The following is a 26,433-nucleotide window of genomic DNA, read 5'->3' on the forward strand; positions in this document are numbered from 1 at the left end:
TCTGTTTTCCGATAACAGTCTCATGGAGAGGATGTTCAGGGTTGTCCATAATTCTTAATTAAGTGAGGCAAATGAAAGGTAGAAATGTTTATAGAATAAACAGGTAACAGTAATGTGGAAGATTCTATAAATAACTGATTACTTGGTAACAGGTGAGTGTGTTATGATTGGATTTAAAAGGAACTTCCACCAAAGACTGTCTTCACAAGCAATATTGTGTCATGACTCACCATTTCATAAACTCCAAAAGATATTTCTGATTACAAAATTTGCAAATAACTTTGGTCTTTCAAAATATACAGGGCTTAAAATTTTGAAAAGATTCGAGGATTCTGGGGCCCATTTCAGTACGTAAAAGCCAAGGACATGTGTGACTTTCAAGCCCTGCATGAAAAACTGTCATGCCACCATGATCAGCATTCGCAGCAATATGGGTTCGGAAGTATTTTGGTAAACCGTATTCACTTAAAGTGTTTGCTGCATCCATGAATGTTACTTGAAACTGTATATTAAGTATAAAATGTAATACTATACGATTATTGTTTTGTGTTTAGAATAGAAATAGAAAGCTTTTATTGTCATTGAATGACTTGCATATAGGGGTGCAACGGATCAAAAATCTCACGGTTCGGATCGTTCCTCGGATCAGTCACGGATCGGATCATTTTTCGGATCAGCAAAAAAAAATAAAAAATAAAAAAAAATAAACAAGACAAATAAACATGTTTTGTCTTTTTGTTTATTAACACTTTTAAATTATTAAATTGAAATATATAAAATCAACTTAAAGTGCACAATTAACATCTTCTTTTCAACATAATCAAAGAAAAACAACTTAAAGTGCAACATAAAAACACACCGATAGCGTTTGTGATCGCTTTAGCCCGGTGGGATTGTGAAGGAAGGGGCTGCTTAAATGCCCCGGTGATGAGCCGCTTTCAGTTTCACTCCTGTCAGTGAAACACCGGGGTGATGTCGCTGCAAATGCGTGGCCATGCTCGATGTGTTTCCACTGTTGTGTGGCTTTCTTGTGCCACAGTACCTATACACCGTCACGGTTTTATCCACCAACCTCTTTCCTTCTTCATTAAATTTGACAGGGAAGCCAAAATGCTCCCAAACAGGGGATTTAAATGACGTGCAGCGTTCCCCTGCTCGCCATGACCACGCTGTGTTGCAGGTTAGGGGTTTTCTTAATGTTAGCTATCGCTATGTCAGCTACGTGCTATGTCTGTGTGGTAACCAGGGCGACAGGTTTGTGTGGCAGCGCGAGTATATGGAAAAAGACAGAGGCAGCAGTTATCGTTACAATAGTCACCGAAGTCTAGCCTACTTATATTTTCCATGCCCACTGTTCTACATGTTGTACGCTGAGGACAATAAATCACAAACGAGCCATAGGACTGTTTGCTTATTGAAGAGGGAGCTGTTGCAGACTTTAACCCAGAGCATGGAAAGTAGCTCTGTCCCTGGAACTAGCAGGAATGGTAACGGCTGTGTGAGGACTGAACATGCACACAATTTTTTTTTTCAGAAATCGATCCGCGGATCATGTGTGTGCCGAACCGAAATAATTGATCCGAACGGATCACGGATCAATGATGATCCGTTGCACCACTACTTGCATACAATGAAATTAGGAGCGCTGCTCCGTTTGGTGCCATATATGTACAAAAGAAAAACAGCAATAAAATAAGAAGTTGAATAAAAGTATGTACATAATTACACTAGCCAAGTGCACATACAGGTGGAGGGGCAGGGTGATTGCACATAGATTTATTTTGCAGATTTAAAGTCAGTGTGTTCTATGGTGAAGAACATTTAGAGTCCTGATGGCTCTGGGGAAGAAACTGTCTCTGAGCTTGTTCGTCCTGGCTTTATGCGACCTGTAGCGCTGGCCTGAGGGCAGCAGGTTAAAGAAGTGATGACCGGGCTGGGATGAGTCCTTCAAATTGTGCGTCGGCCTGCTAGCGAATCGTGAGCTAGCAATATTGTCCAGGGAGGGTAAAGAGCAACCAGTGATCCTCTGAGCTGGGTTCATCACTCTGCAATTCAATTCAATTCAATTCAGTTTTATTTATATAGCGCCAAATACAACAAATGTCATCTCAAGACACTTAAATAGTATAGTCCAATTCAAGCCAATTGGAGTTCAATTCGTTGTAATCATAATTATTTTCAAAATAATCCAATTCATTCATATAGAGCCAATTCAAAAACAATTTCCTCGCTAAGGAAACCAACAGATTGCACCGAAACTTGTCTTCAGTCCAATCTCCCGTCCTGAGCGTGCCTGAGGCGACTGTGGAAAGGAACAACTCCCTTTTAACAGGAAGAAACCTCTGGCAGAATCAGACTCAGGAAGGGTGGCCTTCGCCTCGACCAGCTGGGGTTTGAGAAGACAAAAAAGAGGGGGGAAAAAAAACACTGTAACACCATTCAAAGGATATCTGTTGGAACAGGGAAACACGAGTTAATAACCACAATAATGTCACATGTAAATAATATCATTTGAGAAATTAAACAGGGGAAAAAGAGAGTAAAGTGAGGAAAGGTGTGACAGATGAGGCCCCCCAGCAGTCTAGGCCTATAGCAGCTATAGCAACTATGGGATGTTTAAGGATCACCTGAGCCATCCCTAAAGCCTGATTTATACTTGGAAACCAGGTCGTCTGCGTGTGTGTCGCAGTTAACGCAGACATGCTCCCCCCCCTACGCAGACACTACGCAGACACTCTGGTGCACCTCCTCAAAATTGTAACTCACCGCAGACAGTGCCGCAGACATCGCCGCAGGGAGGAGAGAAAGGAGGCCTCTGATTGGTCAACTCTACATCCGCTCTACACTATGCGTATTTCCGGTTTGCTAACAGGCTGACGCTAACCGTGCTAACCGTGACGATTCTTTCCCTCTCTGCCAGTTCCAGTAGTAGCAATATTTCTTCTATTTTTAGATCGATCAGCTGCATCTCAATCAAAGTGCGCATTCGTCCAGTCGCCATTGTTGTTGAATGACCTCCGTAACCGTAACACCCACAATCCTAGTTTGTTCGTGATTGTCCCTCTTGCGTTGTGGCGTGGGATTAACATAGCGCAGACAGCGCTTCAAGGCATAAATCAAAAATAACTGCGTCGTGTCTGCGACAAGCTCACTGCGACACACTGCTGCGAAGTATACACGAGCCTTAACTATAAGCTTTATCAAAAAGGAAAGTTTTAAGCCTAGTTTTAAAAGTGGAAAGGGTGTCTGCTTCCCGGACATTTACTGGCAGCTTATTCCACAAGAGAGGGGCCTGACAACTGAAGGCTCTGCCTCCCATTCTACTTTTAGAAACTCTGGGAACCTCAAGTAAACCTGCAGTTTGGGAGCGAAGTGCTCTGTTAGGAAAATATCTTACAATGAGATCTTTAAGATATGATGGAGCTCGGTCATTAAGAGCTTTATATGTGAGGAGAAGAATCTTAAATTCCATTCTGAATTTAACAGGGAGCCAACGAAGAGAAGCTAAAACTGGAGAAATATGATCTCTCCTGTTAGTTCTCATCAGAACTCTGGCTGCAGCAATTTCGATCAACTGAAGGCTTTTCAGAGAATATGTGGGACAGCCCAATAATAAAGAATTACAGTAGTCCAATCTTGAAGTAACAAATGCATGGACTAGTTTTTCTGCATCACTCTGAGACAGGATGTTCCTGATTTTAACAATATTACGAAGATGAAAGAAGGCAGTCCGAGAAACCTGTTTTATATGCGAGTCAAATGATAAATTCTGGTTAAAAATAACTCCAAGGTTGTAGTACAAGAAGCCAAGACAATACCATCTAGAGTAACTATATAGCTAGACAATTTGTCCCTAGAGCGCTCAGGTCCAAAGATAACGACTTCAATTTTGTCTGAATTTAGAAGCAGACAGTTCTGAGTCATCCAGGTCTTTATGTCTTTAAGACATGCTTGTAGTCTGACCAACCTATTGGGTTCATCTGGTTTTATATATAAGTACAGCTGAGTATCATCAGCATAGCAATGGAAATTTATGCCATGCTGTCTAATAATGTTACCTAATGGAAGCATTGTGAAGTGACAAGAATCGGTCCAAGCACAGAACCCTGAGGAACTCCATGACTTACTCTGGTGTGTGAGGAAGATTCTTCATTTACAAGAACAAACTGAAATCTATCAGATAAATATGACTTAAACCAGCCCAATGCAGTTCCTTTATCCCAATAACATGTTCAAGTCTCTTTAATAAGATACTGTGATCGACCGTATCAAATGCAGCACTGAGATCCAACAGGACAAGCACAGACACAAATCCGCTATCAGAGGCTAAGAGGAGATCATTGGTAACTTTCAGCAGTGCAGTTTCTGTGCTATGATGCACTCTGAATCCTGACTGAAACTCTTTAAACAGATTATTTCTATGTAAATGATCACAAAGTTGAGCTGCAACTATTTTTTCAAGAACTTTAGACATAAAAGGGAGATTGGATATAGGTCTGTAGTTAGCTAACACCAAGGAGCCAGCCTCTTCTGACGGATTACCTTCCTTTTCAGAGGGGCAACAATGTCCAGTGCTGTACGCATTGAAACTAGAGTGCTGTCAACAAGAGAGTCAAGTGTTGCTGGAGTAAAATTTAGGTAGTCGTCGTCTGTCATATCTGCACATGGCAGTGAAGAAAAGGATGATGGAATTCATTCTTTAAATCTGGTTACAGCATCCTCCGATAGACACCTTCTATATGTAAATTTCTTCTCAGAAACTGTATAGTCAGGTAATGTAAACTCAAAGGTTATCAAAAATGGTCAGAGAAGACAGGGTTATGAGGGAACACCTTCTAACTCTTCACTCTCAATGCCATAAGTCAGCACAAGATCAAGGGTGTGATTAAGGTAGTGAGTAGGTCTGTGAACACTTTGAGAAAATCCAATTGAGTCTAATATAGAATTAAAGTTAATATTTAGGCTGTCATTTTCAACATCTACATGAACATTAAAGTCACCCTACAATTACTTTATCTGTACTCAGCACTAACTGAGATAAAAACTCTGAGAATTCAGACAAACTCAGAATAAGGACCAGGTGGACGATACACAACAACAAACACAAGAGGTTTCTGTGATTTCCACTTTTCGTGGGAAAAACTGAGAATCAGCGATTCAAAAGAGCTCAAACTAATCTTGGGTCTGGGACTGATTAGTAACCCTGATCTGAAGATAGCTGCCACTCCTCCTCCTCTGCCTGTGGTTCGAGGAACGTGAACATTTAAACAGTCAGAGGGAGTTGATTCATTAATGCTAACATGATCCTCCTGCAGAGCTCTCCTGTGTGCTGCTGTGCACCCAGCATACCAAACTGTGATACAGTACGCCAGGATGCTCTCTACGGAGGCTCTGTAGAAGGACACGAGTAGCTTCTACTCCAGGCTGTTTCTCCTGAGCACCCTCAGGAAATGGAGAGACGTTGCTTTTTTATTTTTTATTTTATTTTTTTATTTGTTTAGCCTGCGTCACACTGGGCTGTAAGATGCAGCCTGACTCCATACAGTAGCCTAGGCAGGCTGCATATCACATCAAAAGCATAGATCTGTGCATTAATTATATGAAATAGATAAATGTAAGTCAGACAAATTTAGTATAAATTCAGATTTGGGCGGGTCATGAGATATTTGCTGAATTCGACAAAGTCTTGAGAACCATTCATTCTACCTCTTCTGTTAGAGGTAGAATGCAGTGTCAACCAGACACTACAGAGATTTTTTTGTATGAAACAGTAAGCCATTGATGATAAAAATTATAATTAATATTATTTTAATTGATGAATAATTAAAGCACAAGTGATCAAGAATGAGAATAAGAGAAGAGTGGAAGAAGAGTATAAGCACTGATTCATATACATACCACATATTCCCGTAGAAGGTTATCTGGATCTTTGCCCATGTAGGCACAGACTCCTTTAATGATCCACTCTCGTCCAGCATCTACATCATCACACTGAAAGGACATTTTCTAGATTAGTGTCTTAATTCAGCTCATGTGCCTTAACTTAACAACATCAATTGGTATAAACGGTCCTAAGGGTGCACAGTATTTGTTTTCTATGATTGTGCCAACCTTGCTGTGTACTCCATGGTGGAGGAAGATTGAAGGTACCTGTAGGAAGCCTGCATCACTTACATTAGTGATTTGTGCAGTGACTGTTTTGAGCTTTTCCCCTTGGCTGCCCTCCTCTCCTTTGGAACAGCCTTGTCAGATTGTTAGAGTGGAGGTCTAACTGAGACAGGAACTTGGACTGAAGTGGAACGGTGGTGATTCTCTTGAATTCAGCGTTGATCTGAAAAAGCAGAGAACTCAGGGATAATGTCACCATCACACATAAAAGCAGAGCAGGACCATCAAGGAGGCAGATGACGCATAGACACATGATGTGCTTGTAAGGGCCAGTTAAGCAATAATAATCCAAGTTAAAAACAGTTAAAAATGAATGATAATAATTTCCTTGTAATTCATATGCTTAGAGTGTGTTAGTTTAAAATACACAATTAGTAATATGTAAAAGGTTAAAAAAATGTCTATGTTCTAAATCCTTTAATGTGACGTCACTATATAACGTTAACTATGGTAATTCACTGTGTGTACCCTAAGTTTCGAGTCAGAATATGGTGGAAGCAACACAGTCTTTTGATCGTGCGTCAGAACTTGTAATTTGCTTTGTAATTAACTTCTGCTCTCTTTGCCTTTTTGATGCCAAAGGCTGCGCTGCGTTTTCCAACAGGTTTGTTTTTTTTAAAGTTAACCGTCACTTCCGGGCATCACAGTTTTCTCAGTTGTGTGCGGTAGTTAGATAGTTTATATTTTAAACTCATCTTCCATCCACCATATCCAGTACTGGACCCCTTCTCAGTTAGACATAGATGTTTCTTGATGAGACTCTGGACTACTTGTTCCATCTGCTTATCAGTAACATAAACTTTATAATGCACAATTTCCTGCACTAACCCATCAAGGATGGCTGACTTCAACTTGGTATCTGGAATGAGTACAGTGCCATTTTGAATGTACACTAAATCTGCCTACTGAAGTTTTAATTCTGCATCATAGGAGAACTTAGGTACAAGAAAAACAGCCGGCCAGGAGGACCGTGAGCTTTTAGACTCATTTGATGACACTATATATCTGTGTCCACAAGTTCACTTGATGTTTGGAGAGGTAGGACTGTAGACAGAGAGTTTCTATGTATGAGGAGAGAGAAAGCTGGCGGCTTTTTCCGGGTGGTACTGCACTCTAGGGCGGCGCCAACGAAGCAGTGCAGAGCAGTCAGAATGAATGTGGTACTATGAGATCCACCTTAGATGCAGCCATTGCTTTGGATAGAATTTTTTATATTTTTTCATTTTAATTTTCCTAAAGGCAGGATAGATTATCCTTTCAAACGGCACTTGGTTTGATCTTTTAGACTCACTAGATTTTTTTAAAATACACATTTATTGTCAGTATTGCATCACGAGTGACGTCACGCATGTGGCATCACTTTACGGCATGGTCAGTCCTAGCGCTGAGCTAGCAGAGAGGTGTTAGCTCAAATAGTTACAGATTTCAGCTCGTGCATCCTGTTATGGGTCTGCGTGGCTAGAATAGGTACTATAAAGCATATTAAAGTTGTGGGCTTTGCTAATTTTTTCAAAAAAATCAGCAGATTTTTCGAGAGAATGTTAGTCAGTCACAAAGTTTAAGCTGTGCCGAGTTTGGAGCTTCCAGCAGGACAGTGATTGCATTTGATCAAAATTCAACCAGGAGTTGATGCAAAAGTACAAGTACAATGTCTTGAAATGGCCATACCAATCTTGAGATCTTACAATCATTGAAAATGTATGAATAGATTTGAATCAGGCTGTCTATACAAGGTAGATAAGTAATCTGAGAGAATTACACCTATTAAAACGATTTCACAACTGCAATGTTTGTCTTTCCCTATGGTTTAGCATGTGTTGAAATGAAATTGCTGCTTCAAAAGCTCAACGAGAGATAAACCGATTAAATGATTTTCTAAAAGGGTGCCCAAACTTTTTCATACCACTCAATTAGGCAGATGGCCGTGCGTTCTTTAGATTCCGTTAGCTAGATGCTAGCGGAGACTGACTCGCAAATGCCAGACCTGTAAGAAAATAGAAAGATATAACTCCCAGGTTATTGTACTTTTGATATAAATCCACATCCCTCTGTCAGAAATCACAGTAATATTTTCAGGTTTCAGCCACTAGCGGGGACATTTTTTGAGTTATTAGCACCAGCCCTATGGCCAATCTCATTCTGCACTCGCTCGCCAGCGCCCCCAGACAAAATCAACTGAACTGCAGCCAAATTTTGTATAATGGGGCGAATAGGAAGCGAAACGGCTGTATGTAAAAGGGCTGTGCTGTAGAGCTCTCATGTTGCATTGTGGGTGTTGACAAATCAATTACTCTTAGAGTCCCTCTGTCCTTCACCTCTGAAACTGAAGTTAGGTTCATAAACTCATTCCCAAACGAGTCCATGAACTGAAGCGTGATGTTTCCGTGAAGGTTACACTGGTTTTTGACTTCAGCCAGAAGGTCTTCAGGGAGTCCATGTGCAAGATTCAGCCTCTGACAGCTGCCATCAGTCAGTAAGATCTTCATGATCACAGACATGGCCATCTTCAAAGCCCTTTATTCTGCAGAAACACAAATAATATTAATCAGACATCAATATAATTTAAAATTTGTACAGGCAGCTGTACGAAACTGCAGTGAAACAGCACAGGGACCACGTAAACTCCCAAAACTGGTGCACAGAGATTGGCAGAACTTTGGGGAAAGAGGGAGAGTTCTGTAAGAATGTGTGGAGGAAGCTACGGGACAGATACGTGAAGGCAAAGAAGAGGGCAGAGACTCAAAAAGTGGTGATGCTGGGGGCTTCAGACCATCACCTCTTTTAACTGAATTAAAAAAAATTAAATTATCCGAATACTGCAGCAGTATCATTAATGACAGTATTCCTGCTCTTCATTGTTTTCTTCTCCACTTTCGTGGTTGTAGAGTAGAGCTAACCTTCACGTAGCAGCGCCACCTCTGTGACGGAGAAAATTGCAACTACTGGCGCAACGACTTGTGCCACTATATAGCGGGCACGAACTCGTGACGCCATCAACACCGCTCGCGCGAGCAGACGCAGCAACCATGCTAGAGCCTTTAGTGTCACCAACAAGACCATTAAGACAAATTTGTGCAAATTTGGTAATGTCTACAGCAGATAAGCATACTGTTGGAATCCAGATATATTTATCCTACAGACCCCACTTCCCCAAGACAGACACACAAAAGCTATCACAGTTTTTGAGAAGGCTTTCCTTAACAAAGAGGAAAGATTTTGGTCACCAGTTCTGTGGTCATAGAATAGAATAAAATAGAAAAATACTCATTTATTTATAACGATTACTGCACATACTGTGGGTTTCCTTTTGTGAGAGAAATTAAGGGGATTAATCCCAAGAAACAAACAAAAGTGGTACAATATACAATAAGTAATACAGAGCAGTTTTCTTTTTTCATCATGAGGTACAAGGACCATTGAGACTGTGGAAGAAAACATCAGGAAAAATAACGTTGGCCCTAGGCAGCCTTTAGATATTTTCAAAAAGTGATTAAATTCACGAATTAAAGGCGTAGAAAAATGTAGATACTTTCTAGTTGTTTTATTTTTCATTCATCTCTGACCAGGCGTCTAAGCTGATTTGGGCAATTTTAACATCCAAAACTGACACACTGATAAAACTGTTATTTTTCTTCTGACCTGATCATTTCTCTCCTGATTCAATTCAATTCAATTTCAATTCATTTTTATTTATATAGCGCCAAATACAACAAATGTCATCTCAAGGCACTTAAGATAGTAAGTCCAATTCAAGCCAATTGGAATTCAATTAATTAATAATAATCATAATTCATAAAATAATCCAATTCGTTCATATAGAGCCAATTCAAAAACAATTTCCTAGCTAAGAAAACCAACAGATTGCACTGAAAACTTTTTGTTTTTCGGTCCAATCTCCCGGCCTGAGCGGCGTGCCTGAGGCGACTGTGGAGAGAAACGACTCCCTTTTAACAGGAAGAAACCTCTGGCAGAACCAGACTCAGGAAGGGTGGCCATCCGCCTCGACCAGCTGGGGTTTGAGAAGACAGAAAAGGGGGGGGGGAGGGGGGCAGGGGGCCACCGCGACGGCGGCACTGTAACACCATTCAAAGGATATCTGTTGGAACAGGGAAACACGAGTTAATGACCATAATAATATCACATATACATAAAGAGAGTAAAGTGAGGAAAGGTGTGTCAGATGAAGCCCCCCAGCAGTCTAGGCCTATAGCAGCTTAACTATGGGATGTTTCAGGATCACCTGAGCCATCCCTAACTATAAGCTTTATCAAAAAGGAAAGTTTTAAGCCTGGTCTTAAAAGTGGAAAGGGTGTCTGCTTCCCGGACATTTACTGGCAGCTTATTCCACAATAGAGGGGCCTGATAACTGAAGGCTCTGCCTCCCATTCTACTTTTAGAAACTCTGGGAACCTCAAGTAAACCTGCAGTTTGGGAACGAAGTGCTCTGTTAGGAAAATATCTTACAATGAGATCTTTAAGATATGATGGAGCTTGGTCATTAAGAGCTTTATATGTAAGGAGAAGAATCTTAAATTCTATTCTGAATTTAACAGGGAGCCAATGAAGAGAAGCTAAAACTGGAGAAATATGATCTCTCCTGTTAGTTCTCGTCAAAACTCTGGCTGCAGCATTTTGGATCAACTGAAGGCTTTTCAGAGAATATGTGGGACAGCCCAATAATAAAGAATTACAGTAGTCCAATCTTGAAGTAACAAATGCATGAATTAGTTTTTCTGCATCACTCTGAGACAGGATGTTCCTGATTTTAACAATATTACGAAGGTGAAAGAAGGCAGTCCTAGAAACCTGTTTTATATGCGAGTCAAATGATAAGTTCTGGTCAAAAATAACTCCAAGGTTCCTCACTGTAGAACTAGAAGCCAAGGAAATACCATCTAGAGTAACTATATAGCTAGACAATTTCTCCCTGAAACGCTCAGGTCCAAAGATAACGACTTCAGTTTTGTCTGAATTTAGCAGCAGACAGTTCTGAGTCATCCAGGTCTTTATGTCTTTAAGACATGCTTGTAGTCTGACCAACCTATTGGTTTCATCTGGTTTTATAGATAAGTACAGCTGAGTATCATCAGCATAGCAATGGAAATTTATGCCATGCTGTCTAATAATGTTACCTAATGGAAGCATGTATAAAGTAAAAAGAATCGGTCCAAGCACAGAACCCTGGGGAACTCCATGACTTACTCTGGTGTGTGAGGAAGATTCTTCATTTACAAGAACAAACTGAAATCTATCAGATAAATATGATTTAAACCAGCCTAATGCAGTTCCTTTAATCCCAATAACATGTTCAAGTCTGTGTAATAAGATACTGTGATCGACCGTATCAAATGCAGCACTGAGATCCAACAGGACAAGCACAGACACAAGTCCGCTATCAGAGGCTAAGAGGAGATCATTGGTAACTTTCAGCAGTGCAGTTTCTGTGCTATGATGCACTCTGAATCCTGACTGAAACTCTTCAAACAGATTATTTCTGTGTAAATGATCACAAAGCTGAGCTGCAACTATTTTTTCAAGAACTTTAGACATAAAAGGGAGATTGGATATAGGTCTATAATGAGCCAACACTTCTGAATCAAGAGTAGGTATTTTAAGTAAAGGTTTAATTACAGCAACCTTAAAAGTCTGAGGTACATATCCTGTCAACAAAGACAGATTGATCAAATCCAATATGGAAGTGTCAATAAATGGGAAAACCTCCTTGAACAGTCTGGTTGGGATTGGGTCTAAAACACAAGTTGATGGTTTAGAAGAGACTATTGCTGTTGTTAGATCAGAGAGATCAACTGGGCAGAAGCCGTCTAAATACAAATCAGGTTCTAAAGATACTTCTAAAGCTGCTGTACTTGATGATACATCACTAATAATAGTGGGAAGGACTCCATCAATCTTCTCTCTGATAGAAACAATTTTATTAATAAAGAAGCTCATGAAATCATCACTGCTGAGAGTTAAAGGAATAACTGGCTCAGCAGAGCTCGGACTCTTAGTCAGACTGGCTACAGTGCTGAAAAGAAACCTGGGATTATTCTTATTCTCTTCTATCAATGATGAATAATAAGCAGTTCTAGCTTTACGAAGGGCTTTCTTATACATTGTTAAACTATCTTTCCAGACTAACTGAGACTCTTCTAAATTAGAGGAACGCCACTGTCTCTCCAGCTTTCTTGCAGTCTGCTTTAAAGCACGCAGCTGTGAATTATACCAAGGAGCCAACCTCTTCTGACTGATTACCTTCCTTTTCAGAGGGGCAACATTGTCCAGTGCTGTACGCATTGAAACTATAGTGCTGTCAACAAGAGAGTCAAGTGCTGCTGAAGTAAAGTTTAGGTAGTCATCCTCTGTCATATCTGCACATGGCAGTGAAGAAAAGGATGATGGAATTAATTCTTTAAATCTGGTTACAGCATCCTCTGATAGACACCTTCTATACGTAAATTTCTTCTCAGAAACTGTATAGTCAAGTAATGTAAACTCAAAGGTTATCAGAAAATGGTCAGATAAGACAGGGTTATGAGGGAACACTGTTAACTGTTCACTCTCAATGCCATAAGTCAGAACAAGATCAAGGGTGTGATTAAGGCAGTGAGTCGGTCCGTGAACACTCTGAGAAAATCCAATAGAGTCCAATATAGAATTAAAGTTCATATTCAGGCTGTCATTTTCAACATCTACATGAATATTAAAGTCACCCACTACAATGACTTTATCTGTACTCAGCACTAACTGGGATAAAAACTCTGAGAATTCAGACAGAAACTCAGAATAAGGGCCAGGTGGAGGATACACAACAACAAACACAAGAGGTTTCTGGGATTTCCACTTTGCGTGGGAAAAACTGAGAATCAGATATTCAAAAGAGCTAAAACTAATCTTGGGTCTGGGACTGATGAGTAACCCTGATCTGAAAATAGCTGCCACTCCTCCTCCTCTGCCTGTGGTTCGAGGAACGTGAACATTTAAACAGTCAGAGGGAGTTGCTTCATTAATGCTAACATGATCCTCCTGCTGCAGCCAGGTTTCTGTAAGACAAAATATATCAATATGATGATCACAAATCAACTCATTCACTAACAGAGACTTCGAAAGGAGAGATCTGATATTCAGCAAACCACATTTAATAGTTTGATGTTTTTGTTTAGTTAAAGTTTTTGTTTTAATAATTTCTTTTTGCACAAGAGGATTTGCTCCTTTTGTGTTAATTGATTGGGTGGGTAGCAGTAGGTGGGAAGCTGCAGAGAAGTGTGTAAGACTACAACTCTGCATCCTGGTCTGAACCCTGGGTTGTCATGTTTTAGGGTGGCAAATAAATTCATCCATATTTCTAGAAATGAGAGCTGCTCCTTCCAAAGTGGGATGGATGCCGTCTCTCCTCATCAGACCAGGTTTTCTCCAGAAAGATTGCCAATTATCTATGTAGCCCACGTTGTTTGCTGGACACCATCTAGACAACCAGCGATTGTAGGACGACATGCGGCTAAACATTAGCCTGGGTGCCAGCCGAACTTAGCCCCGCCCATAAAAGTTTTGGTCGGGAAGTTCGGTCTGGCTCTGCTCAGTTGGGAAATCATTATGCCCGACCAAGAATTGGTCGGACCAATCAGATTGCCAGGGCGGGCTTTATACGATGATGGACAGATGATCAACAGGGACATTATCGACTACGTCACTAAAGAGCTGAACACGGCTGCCGCTGGAGAGCTAGGGCGTGTAGATTCTACCATCGAGTCTGTTCTACAGGATCTCCACATTGCATTAATTTTGAAAGACGAACAGAGGAACGCGATAAAGGCTTTTATCGATACAAAAGATGTTTTTGCCGTCCTTCCTACAACAAGTGTGTGTCGCTTAATCTACGTCACATACTACGTTGCTCTGATTGGTTGTAGGTCTATCCACTTGAGCGAAGAGGCATTTTTTCTCCTGGTTCGGTTGAAACACGCCCCATACCCGAATCTCTATTGAGCGGTATCAGACTCACATTCTGACTAGAATCGTGAGTATGACGTAGTCAGGCTAGCTAAACATGTCATCGCTGGTCAGATTTGGCAGGGGTCCAGAGAAAACTACGGAGTCCGACATTGTTTTGGCAAAATCACACACCGATGCAACATTAATTTTAGTGACCTCCGATTGGCGTAACCGGGTGTCATTAACGCCGACGTGAATAACTATTTTACCATATTTACGTTTATCCTTAGCCAGCAGTTTTAAATAGGATTCTATGTCGCCCGCTCTGGCCCCTGGAATGCATTTGACTATGGCCGCTGGTGTCTCTAATGCCACGTTTCTGACTATAGAGCTGCCAATTACCAGGGTTTTGTCCTCAGCGGGTGTGTCGCTGAGTGGGGAAAATCTGTTAGAAGCGTGGACAGGTCGATGGTGAACAACGGGCTTGACTTTAGAGCTATGCCTCTTCCTGACAGTCACCCAGCCACGATGTAATCCTGGCTGCTCAGGTTCTGCTAGGGGGAGGCTAATGGAGCTAGCTACGCTAGGTGGCTCCACACTGGCAAAAGGGGCCTGGCTCGCTATCGGTTGATTTTCAACAGTGCAGAGCCGAGCTTCCAATTCAGATAACCTCGCCTCCAAAACTACAAAAAGACTACATTTGTTACATGTACCATTATCGCTAAAGGAGGCAGAGGAGTAACTAAACATCTGACACACGGAGCAGGTGAAAGCAGGAGGAGGAAGAGAACCGGTAGCCATGCTACGCTAGAGAACCAGACACACCGCTAAAAAGTGAGAATAAAGATTAAAGATCTGTAGGAGTGTGTTAGAACAGAACGGTAAGCTATAGAGTTTAACTATGCAAAATTGTGTAAGTTATAGATCGAAATAAAGTGATTATCAGTACTCCAAGCGGAGCAAGAAATTCCACAGTGCACAAGCAAGGTAACAGGAAGTGATGCAACACGTCTTACCGCAAAGCGTCACAGCGTCAGCTGATTGAAAACTTATATGTTTTTTTTAATGCCTAAAACAGAAGATGACCAGAACAACCTCTTGAGCTGCTATCCATGACAACGTAATGAACCTGACCAGCTTTTCATATTCACTCTCCATTTGCAATACATTTTCCAATACATGCCTAAAACTCATCCTCGTTGATGATCCATCAAATGATACATGATGTTTCATGTATCTGATATGTCTGAACTGGTAAGTTGTGCTATTTGATTAAAAATATTAGCATTTCATTTGCATTTCATAAAGAGACTATAAAGTGACCAGAGAGGCTCCTCCCTTTCATCATCTCTGTGTGTTCTTTGTCACTGCCGCATGGCTTATTGTTTGGCAGGTGACACGAGCACCTGATGCAGATTATACATAAACCTGTTAAAGGTCACCGCTGAAGTCCACAGTGTACAGTGTTACACTAACAACTTAAAGCTGGATTGTAGTGAAGGGCAGCACGTTGACCTGCTTCATATTTACTAAAGGTGATGTGAAAACTTGCCTCAGCTTGTTGTTTCGTTTTCCAATGTCTACCCTTGTGATCCCTGACCTTTTTAACAAGACTTTACAGATAATTTCTATGAACATAACAGAAACATATTTTATGTTTACAGGTTTTGAAAATTTCTTGGTCAACGTAACAACTAAAATACGTTAAATTCGTATCAAAATGTTAACTACAATACACAGTTTAACCTCAGCAACATTAGTATATTATGTGTTAAAGTGTCTAAAAAAACATTCATCTAAATAACAATACATGGATTTTTTTCATCTGTAATGATCTTTTAAATCTGAATTGACATTTGACCTCCAGTCATCTGAAGAGATTAAAAAACAATATCTCCGCACAAGTACATCATAAGCACAGCCAATTTGGTTTAGAAGTTGCAAGTATATCAACCTTTGAATTATTATCTTATTTATTTTATTATTTTATTATTTACTGATGCAAGAAGAAACACTGCAACTGGCCAGATTTATCTCCTGGTCAGTTTCTGAGAACTCTAAGTGACACATTCTCAGTGACACATCCAGCTGTTTCTAGCTCATTTATATTTCAAAATTTTTGTCGTTTTGTTTACCATTCACCTGTACACATACTTTTTTATCTAGCTGTATTGTTTGAACCGTTTGCTGTCACTTACTGTTACTTACTGTCAGAAGATTCTATTGTAAGCAGCCTCTATCCTCTGAAGAAGCTCAGATCTTTCAGTGTGTGCAGTAGAAGACTGGAGATGAGATGGTGTGATGGTGAGGGCTATCAGTGCTGTGGTCAGCTGGGGAAGCAGCACCAGTGTCAGAGATGCCAGCAGGCTCGATAAACCCATTCATAAAGTTGGCAAAATAGTTGAACAGCACCTGGAGAAGTTTGTGTCAGTGAGGGACATGTGGTCACATGACTATTTCACATGCCAAACTGCATTGAAACAAAGCTCATTCTCCTACATTCCTGTCCTATGTTTTTAATTTTAATTTTAATCTATCTTGCATGCTGTAGAATGTTTTTGAATGTGTGGTACTCTCTTTCACTTTTGCCTGGTTTCAAAACAATAATGCCATTGTAAATAGGAATTTGCTCTTGATAACTTGTCTTGTCAAATAAAGGTTAAATAAACAATGCCTTCTTCAACAATGTGCGTCCTTGTTGATGCACGCACACATAGAATTTTTTTTCCCCATATATCTGTGCGAGATGCGACTTTGCCTGTTGGCCTAACCCACACCTGTGGATGTTCAGATGAATGAGGCGGCTCAATGGCAGTCTCAATGAGCACTCGTGAGACTGTCAACCCCGCCCATCGGCAACATCTATGGATGTAATCCCCGACGTGTCAACGGCTATTTGTACGGTCTCAGACAAACTAATCTGTCCAGACGCCGGTGAGCTTTTGGTAGGAGAGTCAGAGCAGAGCTTTCTCAGCGCAGAGTCTCTAGGTAAGTCTCAATCAATGTGATTGTGAATGAATCCCCTCTTTATCCCATGAATTGTTTGCTTTTCTTGTGTCTAACAATGGCACATAAAGTCGAAGAGCTGCTTATGGGTTTTATTCTTTGTTTTTCTCTTTTTCCTGTTTTTTTGAGGTAATCATTAAACCTAATGGGTCCAGAGCTACTTATTTCCATTAACGTTATCACTGCGACTTGAGGGCTGTGCGCTTCAAACTTGATATAAATATTTGATGATTTTGCCGCAGAGTGATGCAGCCAGGAAAAGAGGATGCACGACAGTGGTATCCTCTTTTTACTGTCCACTGTCCATCCACTGTCAAGCACCAGCAGAGCAGTTTTTCTGTTTGGTTTTTGTCCTCCCTTTAACAGAAAAATAAGTTTTTTCGTCAGGAAAACAAAAATATGACTGGTAATGAGATCGAATAATGTAACGTGTTAAAAGCTTTGGGTCACTGCTCCAGGTTTTGAATTTTGAAATTAGTGCTGTATTTCTGATTATGGTGTGAGATCCCTTGCTGTTTCCATGTCATGTTATATATTGTGCTTTTAGGTTAATATGAATATACACACACACACACATCTGTTCATAGAGTCTGTGACTATATACCATGTGTTGAATGTTTTAGAAGTGTTGAGACATTTATTTTATAATTCAAGTAATTTGTTCTTGGCTTTTCTCTGGTATTTATACCTGTTTGAAGGTCATGTCTTCAGATCAGGAGTTACTAATCCATTATATAAGAGAAAAGAGGGCAGGAAACCAAACTGGGTAACCTGTTCATTTAAAGTGCTCTTAATCCGTCTCAATACCTTTTAGTTTTATTGGCTAAGTCATTCTGTCCTGAGCTCTGATGCTTTGACATCACAAACAAGTTTATTTTGTTTGTTTGTTTTTCTAACACCATGATAATATTCAAATGAATTTCGGGAACTGAATTTGACAAACAATTTTGACAGCGATCATATTCTATTTCAAATGCATGGAAAACAAGCTGTCTTCACTTTCTTCCTTCTTTTGTTTTTATCGAAGAAGAGTGGACACGCAACTATTTGATGGGGTGTCATCTGCACCTGACAAAATAGAAAACACTTTATGATTTACTGTGAGCTAGTTACAGCCAGGATTAATGCTCTAACCTTTTGTCTGTCAGACAAAGACTCATGGCTCTTCGACAGTCTGAGCAGCTCAGCAGACTCACCTACCTTCATACCTGCTTTCTCATGACTCTTCAATAATCCCAAATGACTGTCTGGCTATGATTATGATGATGAGGGAGTGCGAACATAAAGCTAGGATTACTTACTTCTAGCGTACTTGCATGCAGCACTCAGATGCTCAAGGTAGACAAGGGCATTGTGGAGCTTCGGTGTTAGGTGACATCTGTGCTCTTGTCTTTTGTTTTTCCTTACTACCAAAAGAAATCCCTGCTGAAGCAGCTGCAGAGATGGGGCGTCAAGAGGGCGACTATGTGTGGAAGAAGACCACTGAAAACATCCAGGAGATTTTTGACTTCATGGAAGAGTTGGGATCGTAAGTACTTTTTACTCAACATTTAACAACATTATTCCAGCTGGGTAGGTCTTATCCGTTTATGATCCTATTGGGAATATTTTGCACAGCTCGATGTTCCATAGGACTGATGAGCAGTTAGATGTGACTGACATCAGGAGGCGTACTTTAGTGAAGTCAGCCTTTCCTAGAATATAGACTTTTATTCACAGTACTTTGACCTTTGTATAGCTTTTTCTGTAGTCAAATTTCAGATTACAGGGCTAATAAGAGGAAAAGAAAATGAAAACATGACGAGGGCGACACAGCTGAGGTGATGTGTAGAGCCACAAAAATGAAAAGTAACAGGATTCTCAGAAGTCTTTCTCTAATCTGATAATAAACTGTTGAGTTTTTGAATGCTGGCAATTTTACCTAATTTTTATTATTTTTTTTACATATTATAGACAAAACAAATGCATTGATCACCCCCCAAAAAACAGATACATTGATAAAAATAATCATTTTTACCCTTAAAGGATGAAAACTGATAAAACACCTGTCAATGTGAGTGTTTTTTAAATGAATTACAAAGTTGATTGGTTTTCTTTCTTATAATCTTAAAGTCCAACAAAAGTTAATGTTTTGTAATACATGACTATATGTTTGCAGATTATCGTACTCTGTCATTTTGGCCTCATTTTTTTCACATCAGTGGCAAGGGGCTTAAACTGAACATGCCAGCAACAATTGTACTGTGAAGGAGGCAAGGCTCTCCGGAGGACAGTACATTATTTAATATGTACCTCAATTAGACAGAAGCAATTACTTTTATTTCCCCAAACAACTTAAAAACAAAGGCCTGTGTTTCATTGAAAAGTAGGTGATGACATATGGAGGCTCCTGTGATGAGTTTATTTATAAAAGCACAAGTCTGGCTGATGCTGTGATGCAACAAAATGAAACGCAAAGATACAAAAGAAAAAAGAGAAAAAAAAGCAGGACTGCTGTCACTATCTGAGTCATCCATTGAAATAGCTTTTTATCTAAGTTGAAGACAATGAACCCACAGAGCTTTTCAGTCCATTCTCTGGTGTACAGTTTAGTTTTCTGTCTTCCATCACAATTAACAGAAGAGAACCCAGAAGGGAAAGAAGATAGCGAGGAACACAAAATATAGCTGTCCTACCGGGCGTTCTCACACATAAATTATGTCACATCGGTTTCCTAGCAATAGAGACACAGCGGAATGCATTTGGAAAACACAGCACAGTTTAAGTCGGCACTGAATTTTCAGAATGCAAACTTTTTCACACAAGAATGATAAATGATTTTTTTATTTTTTTTTTGTTCATAACAAGAGACTCTCTTGTTGGTCAAAATATTTCAATCAAGAACATCCCAGAAATAAAATTAGATCCGGTAACCTAGCAGTGAAGCGATGGAATACGAAGAGCTGTGAAAATGTGCTCAGGAAACTTATTCTGTCTGCGCATGATGATAATTGAGTGTGTGTGACAGGCCTTTTAATCTCAGCAAACACAAACTGGAATGTATAACTGAAAATAGCTGTAGCCCAAATCAGTTCTGTTATTTTTTTACCCAGTGGAAATATATCACTTTATAACAAGAGGACAGCTACATGATTATCCAGTGTTTACCCACAGCCCCTTAACACCTGTTTGTGACCTGGGCTGTACTGCATCTGTTAAAGATCCTTCCTGCACATGCTTCGTGTCTGAGCTTTGCGCCTAGAATCCCCAGCCGGCCACTGTTTCCATTGCGTCAGGGATTAATAGCCTAATCCACCTGGTAGAACAACTATTCCCAGACAGTGCTGAAGATAGCATGGGTACAGAACATTACAGAGCAGAATAATAAGCTTCTGACATGTTAAACCTCAGAGATCCTTGGCAGATCTTCACCTTGTGATATTGCTGTTTCTGCCTGATTCTGGATGCTTATAAGAAATTTGGCTCAGGAAGCCTCATCAAGCCCTGAGTGATGCAACAGAAAAATTATAATGAAAATGTTTCTTTGATCAAAGGAGAGGTTTAATGCAAATTCAAAAGTAGATGCAGGTAACTTAAAGTATTCTAATGGCCTCAGAAATATATGTTTCCCCAAGAAGGCATACAGTCTGTGTTGTTCAGATGGTCATATTTTATTAAGAATGGCCCCACTGATAAAAGGGAATACACATTTCTATGGAGCTAAATCAGTTTCAAGATTCACAAATGCACAGAACGATTTACAAATGTGCAAGACAAGATTCACAAATGTATTTCTGATGCACACACAAATATAACTTGATTTACAAATGGCTTCTGGTCTATGGACTTCGCTGCATTTGTGTGTGAATTTTGAGAGTCCCCTGACTTGCATCAACCCACAAATGTCTTCTTTTTTCTTTTTAACACGGAATGATCTGCAACCAATCAGATATCTTCCTTGTTTCGACCATCATAAGAACGCACCCAACGTGGGAGACGATTTACTCATAAGCCAATTACATACGTAATAAGACGTTCTGAAACAAGGAAGATATCTGTTTGGTTAAAGATCATTCCGCGTAAAAAAAATTTATAAATCAAGTTATATTTGTGTGTGCATCAGAAATACATGTGTGAATATCGTCCTGTGCATTTGTGAATCTTGTCCTGTGCATTTGAATATTGAAACTGATTTAGCTCCATACATTTCCTCTTTCTATTTATCTCTTCCTGTACTGTTTAAAAGCAATCAGAGAGGGTGTGATCACGTACTCAATTACATTTTGTTCATTTACAGAGGGGCTTTCGCAGAAGTTTACATGGTGAGGGAGAGGAAGACAGGAAAGACTTTTGCCATGAAGTGTGTGAAGAAGAAAAATAAGAGGGACATCAACCTTGAAAATGAGATTGCTGTGTTGAGAAGGTAATTCAAGTGTACATTTATTATGTTTTATTTTATAGTCCCTCTGCAGGAATTGAGTCCTCTTGATCTGCTTTCTTTAGTGCTTATTGTTACGAAAATATTTCATTATAACAGAAAGGTCATGATGAAAGCACCTCTTATTTTTTCAAACAGAATCAAACATGAGAATGTTGTGGGGATGGAAGATTTCTATGAAAGTCGTACTCATTATTATCTCATCATACAGCTGTAAGTTTTCCCTTTTTTTTTTTTTTTTAAATCGCAATATCCAATCATCAAAGTTGCTAATGAAAATATTAGCTGAGATCAAATATTAATGGTGGTTGTGCGTCTATATCAGTGTTTCAGGTGGTGAGCTCTTTGATCGAATTCTGGACCGAGGGATGTACTCAGAGAAGGATGCCAGCAGGGTGATTCAGCAGGTGCTGCAGGCTGTCAGCTATCTGCACCAAAACGGTGTTGTGCATCGTGACCTAAAGGTATGACTCTGACAACATAATGACCCACATACATATGTGAATATACATTTATTTCCATTTTGTTTTATTTTATATCCTGTTTTTAATTAATCTGATACACAATGCCTGTAATTAGATTGTGACAATAGAGGGGAAAGAGAGGAAAGAGATCAGATGGGGTTGTGAAGCGGGGTTGTGTTTAGTACTTTTGAGTAGTCAGTGCAGTAGACAATAGTCAGAATCATTCATTCAGAGGCAGGGAAGTACTGTGACAGGGGAGCCAAGCTGGCAAGTACACAAAGCGGGTACAGGAGAAGGGTGTATTTTAGCCATTGAAAATAATTCAAATCTCATAAGCTTAAAGCTGTTTAAGCGAATGCTATCTTGTGGATATTTACATGCTCTTACCTTGCATTCACATTGATGTTTTCTTGGACACTATAATTCCTCAAGCTAAGATCATCAGTACTGAGTGGGTGGTTTGCAGCCACCAGTCATATACAGTGGCTGCGCATTACTTACGCACATGGGCGTTTTTCAGTTCAGAAAAAACAGTGCTAATATAAACAAGTGGTCAGAGGTCAAATGGCCAAAATCCATAATATAGTGTTTGTTCAGTTTATGAAGTTTGAGTCTTCATCTTGAGCAGGTGTTGGCAAGAATTATCCCTCAGCTCCCGTGCCTGCTTATCCCAGAAATAAACAGAATTTTTCCTTTAACTTCAAATCTCATTTATAATTGGCATGTACTACTTTAATGTTTTTAGTTTTACCAGGTTTCTTTCGGTACTGTTCCAATAACAGGATTAATAAAGTATCACAAAGTTAGATATTTAGGTACAAGTGTTCCTCCACCACAGGTGAAGTTCATCACTAAGGGCATCTGTGTGTGAAAAGCTCACCTGTCTCACCTTTGTCCCTGTGCAGCCAGAGAACATCCTGTACTACAGCCAGGATGAAGACTCCAAGATTATGATTAGTGACTTTGGCCTGTCAAAGATGGTAGACAACGGGATCATGTCGACAGCCTGTGGCACCCCAGGATATGTTGGTAAGGAAACAGCTCTTCCTCGTAAATAATGTAGGGAAACTTACCAACTGAGAGGCTCAATATGTGGAATTGATGCACACAGGAGTGTTTTACTAGGAGGGTACAGACAATATGTACGTTTTGTTTCTTTACACACAGGTTTTTAATCACTGGCATACCTTAAACATTTATTTCTACTTTCAGCCCCTGAAGTTCTAGCACAGAAGCCTTACAGCAAGGCAGTAGACTGCTGGTCAATTGGAGTTATCACCTACATCTTGTAAGTATCTGCTGCAAATGTTACATAATTTGCCAGCACACATGCACCACACTGTTGACCATGTTCTTGGAGATCCATTTTGTTGCAGACATGATAAATGTTAATGATTTTCATTGCAGACTCTGTGGCTACCCCCCTTTTTATGAAGAGAGTGAGACAAGACTCTTTGCCAAAATCATGAAGGCACAGTATGAGTTTGATTCACCCTTCTGGGATGATATATCTGAATCTGGTAATTACACCTGGTGCTAGCACAGACCTGTTGTTATATTGACTTTGGTCTAAAGTAAACTTTTTTTTTGTATGTGCAGCAAAGGATTTCATACGTAATATGATGCAGAAAAATCCCAACTTGCGCTACACCACAGAGCAAGCGCTCAGACACCCCTGGTGAGCAACACTCAGTAGCTTTATGAAGAAATAGTTGCACTTTACAGACACTCAATCATACCAGCATAAGGCATAGGAATCAAATTAGAAGTAGGAATGTATCATAAGGTCACACAAATTTTAAACTAACATCTACTGTGAGATCAATTCAAACCTTCTGTTACATTATGTGTTTTCCAGGATTATTGGAAAGACTGCGCGGAGCCAGGACATCTACTATTCTGTCAGCATTCAGATCCAGAAGAACTTTGCTCAGTCCAAGTGGAAGGTGCACTGATTTCTTGGCTTTGATGCAATCATTTGTTGATTATCAGCACTTTGTAGCAGATTAATTAAGTGTCCGCCTAAATCCCTGATGACAAAATGCTTTTTCTGTTCAGCTGTACAAATTAGTCTAAAACATTACTGTATGTGGAGACATAGTTCAGAAGAAGCATTTTTGTCAAATGTTCTGTAAACATCACCACAGATAAGGAGTTTAAGTGAAGATAAGCTCTCAGATATCATTCATCTCATTATCAGCCTCTTTTCTGTGTTTACAGCAAGCCTTCAATGCTACTGTTGCCATCAACCACATGAAGAAGCTGCAGCTGGCCCACACAGAGCTGGCCCTGAGGCGAACCAGTGTCCCAGACATCAAAGTGATCAGCGTGTCCTCCCCTAAAAAAATCCACAAACATCTCGATCTAGGCAAGCCAGAGCCCAAGGTGGCAGATGTCAATGGAAACTTAAATGAGACGCATCACATGTCCCTGCCAGCGAGCCCTGTTGATCTGAAGAGCCACTGCCACCCGCTGAAGGCCTGTCAGAGCCAGGCTGGTGCGCACCATGCACCCACCATAGGCGAGCAGGGAAAGCATGTCTACCACTCAGAACCTGCCAACCTGAATGGGTTAGTATCACTATTACTTGATGTTGTTAATTTCGACCCTCTGAATTCATCGCAAGGCTGATTCACAATGGAACTTCTTTTCTGTTTTCAGGTATGCTAAAAACCGCAATGGGAGGAATTTACAGACTGGAGTTTGTTCTGTCATGTGAATGCTACATGAAGTTTTCATGCAATAAAGCATTTTATCTGGTAGGTTTTTTTGGTTTTTTTTTTCAAGCATTTGTTCATCATGACCAGTATGATATTAGGTTTTATTCCAATCTTGATTTTCTGAAATTTTTCTGAAATCAGCCAGAGAAGCTTGAAACACTGAGTAGTCTTTATTACATTGTTTGACACTATGCTTTGCTCCATAAGTGAACACATAAGTAAAGATTCTATGAAAAAGGGATCGTTTTATTTATTTATTTTTTTAAATGAATCTTGAGCTTGTTGTTCAATTTTCAATATATTTTCAAATCATTCACGTGGGCCTCACTCTGTCTGTGTTTCTGCCCTCTACAGGTCGGTGCTGTTGTTTTGACACAGCATGCAACTGTCAGGAGCTCGTCTGTACTAAGAGGTGTTTGACGTGATGTACCAAAGTGGCCTGTGTGGTTTACAGTCCATGGGACTTTTTATGTTGGAAAATAGTGCCAATGAAGCTTTCCAACATCCACACATGCTCACGCAAATTTAACTCGCATGCTCAGCTCATTCAACATTTTAGACAAGATTCAAGGACATGTCTAATTTAGAGGGAGATATGATGGGCTCCCTTGCTCGAAGCTCGGCTGAAAGAAAGTCCCTGACCTCTCACGTTATAGAAGCTTTATATAAGGACAACCATTTATGTTTTGTTTTTGTTGTTGTTTTTTTAATATATTTTTCCCTTTTTGTTTTAGTCTTTATTAGGGACTATTTGCTTTTTTTAAGTGATTTGTGCTCATTTTTTGGGGGTGCGATATAATTGTTGTTAAAGAAAGGGCACACAATCAGACAAGACTATTATTGTACTTCATCTTATCTAAAGCATCATTATAAAGCCAACCTGCATATATGAAAAAAAACATCAAACAACAAACACACTGCTTCCAATAAGCCATACTGGTGTAAAATGTAAAGGAAAAGTTGTCTTTATTTTTGTTACTTTCTTTTTGTTCATTGTTTATATTTTATTCCATTTTTCTAAAGTATTTGCTTCCTTTTTAAAAGAAAAAAAAAACACATCAAACTAAAAAAATTTATGCTCCTACAAATGAAAAACTTACAGTATAAATGCCACAAGTATTTGCATGATGTTCCAATGTGCATGTCTCACATGCCATCGGTGCACTAGAATATGAAACATTGATATATGAAACAGATGACTTTTCTCTCTCATTATAAGCGACTTTACACAGAGCTGCTCCATCTGTGTGCTATTTTGTGCTGATGAGTTGAAAAGATATTGTTCTTGTATTGTTTTTATTTTGCTGGGATCCTGTATGCTCAGAAATAAAGGCTGTACAGAATCTACATTTGTTTTGGCATTTGCTACCTCTAGCTACAATTGACACTTCTCCAATCTTGGTTTTTCTTTCTTGTTTTATTCCTATGGCTACATTTTCATGGTCTTTTTTCCTAATTTCATTAAACGCTTCCAACATTTTAACCCAACTCTATAACCTGGTTTAGTGTCCTCAATTACACTAAACTCTAAGCCAATTACCTGGTTGTACTTTAGTGGATTAGTTGTCACATTAGCATCCATCATAGTCAGGATTACCAAGAGCTGTGTATTTAGAGCAGGAGGTTTCAGACAATAAATTACTACTAGCCAGAAGAGATGAAACCTGTTCTTGTTACCAAAGACTTCATTTTTTTAAATCTACGTTGGAAGCCAGTAATCCTCAAG

General features: G+C 39.7%; 1 protein-coding gene and 1 long non-coding RNA gene across 2 annotated transcripts; one reads left to right on the forward strand and one right to left on the reverse strand.

Moving 5' to 3' along the window:
• Positions 1–812: 812 nt before the first annotated feature.
• LOC142390006 (uncharacterized) lies at positions 813–10,228 on the reverse strand. Its single transcript, XR_012770423.1, has 4 exons — positions 8,484–10,228; positions 6,175–6,331; positions 5,899–5,991; positions 813–2,045 (listed from the first exon to the last, which is right to left on the reverse strand). It is a non-coding gene; the product is annotated as an uncharacterized LOC142390006 (long non-coding RNA).
• A 6,736-nt stretch (positions 10,229–16,964) lies between these two features.
• Positions 16,965–26,092, forward strand: camk1gb (calcium/calmodulin-dependent protein kinase IGb). Its single transcript, XM_075475808.1, has 13 exons — positions 16,965–17,088; positions 18,523–18,634; positions 21,383–21,508; positions 21,662–21,736; positions 21,849–21,987; positions 22,893–23,016; positions 23,200–23,275; positions 23,395–23,507; positions 23,587–23,665; positions 23,846–23,933; positions 24,208–24,557; positions 24,649–24,746; positions 25,062–26,092. The coding sequence occupies exons 1-12, from the start codon at positions 16,965–16,967 to the stop codon at positions 24,704–24,706; spliced, it is 1,464 nt and encodes a 487-aa protein (XP_075331923.1). The 3' UTR covers positions 24,707–24,746; positions 25,062–26,092.
• The last annotated feature ends 341 nt before the right edge of the window (positions 26,093–26,433 follow it).

Source organism: Odontesthes bonariensis, chromosome 10 (assembly GCF_027942865.1).
Source record: "Odontesthes bonariensis isolate fOdoBon6 chromosome 10, fOdoBon6.hap1, whole genome shotgun sequence".
In the NCBI taxonomy this organism is placed as follows: Eukaryota; Metazoa; Chordata; class Actinopteri; order Atheriniformes; family Atherinopsidae; genus Odontesthes; species Odontesthes bonariensis.

What these genes read in the sequence shown, in the direction of transcription:
- camk1gb (XM_075475808.1), top strand. Translation starts at nt 16,965, where the DNA reads ATGGATGTAATCCCCGACGTGTCAACGGCTATTTGTACGGTCTCAGAC. An exon ending in TCTCAGCGCAGAGTCTCTAG is followed by an intron (nt 17,089 to 18,522) that starts GTAAGTCTCAAT and finishes TACTACCAAAAG; the next exon opens with AAATCCCTGCTGAAGCAGCT. An exon ending in TTGTGCATCGTGACCTAAAG is followed by an intron (nt 21,988 to 22,892) that starts GTATGACTCTGA and finishes GTCCCTGTGCAG; the next exon opens with CCAGAGAACATCCTGTACTA.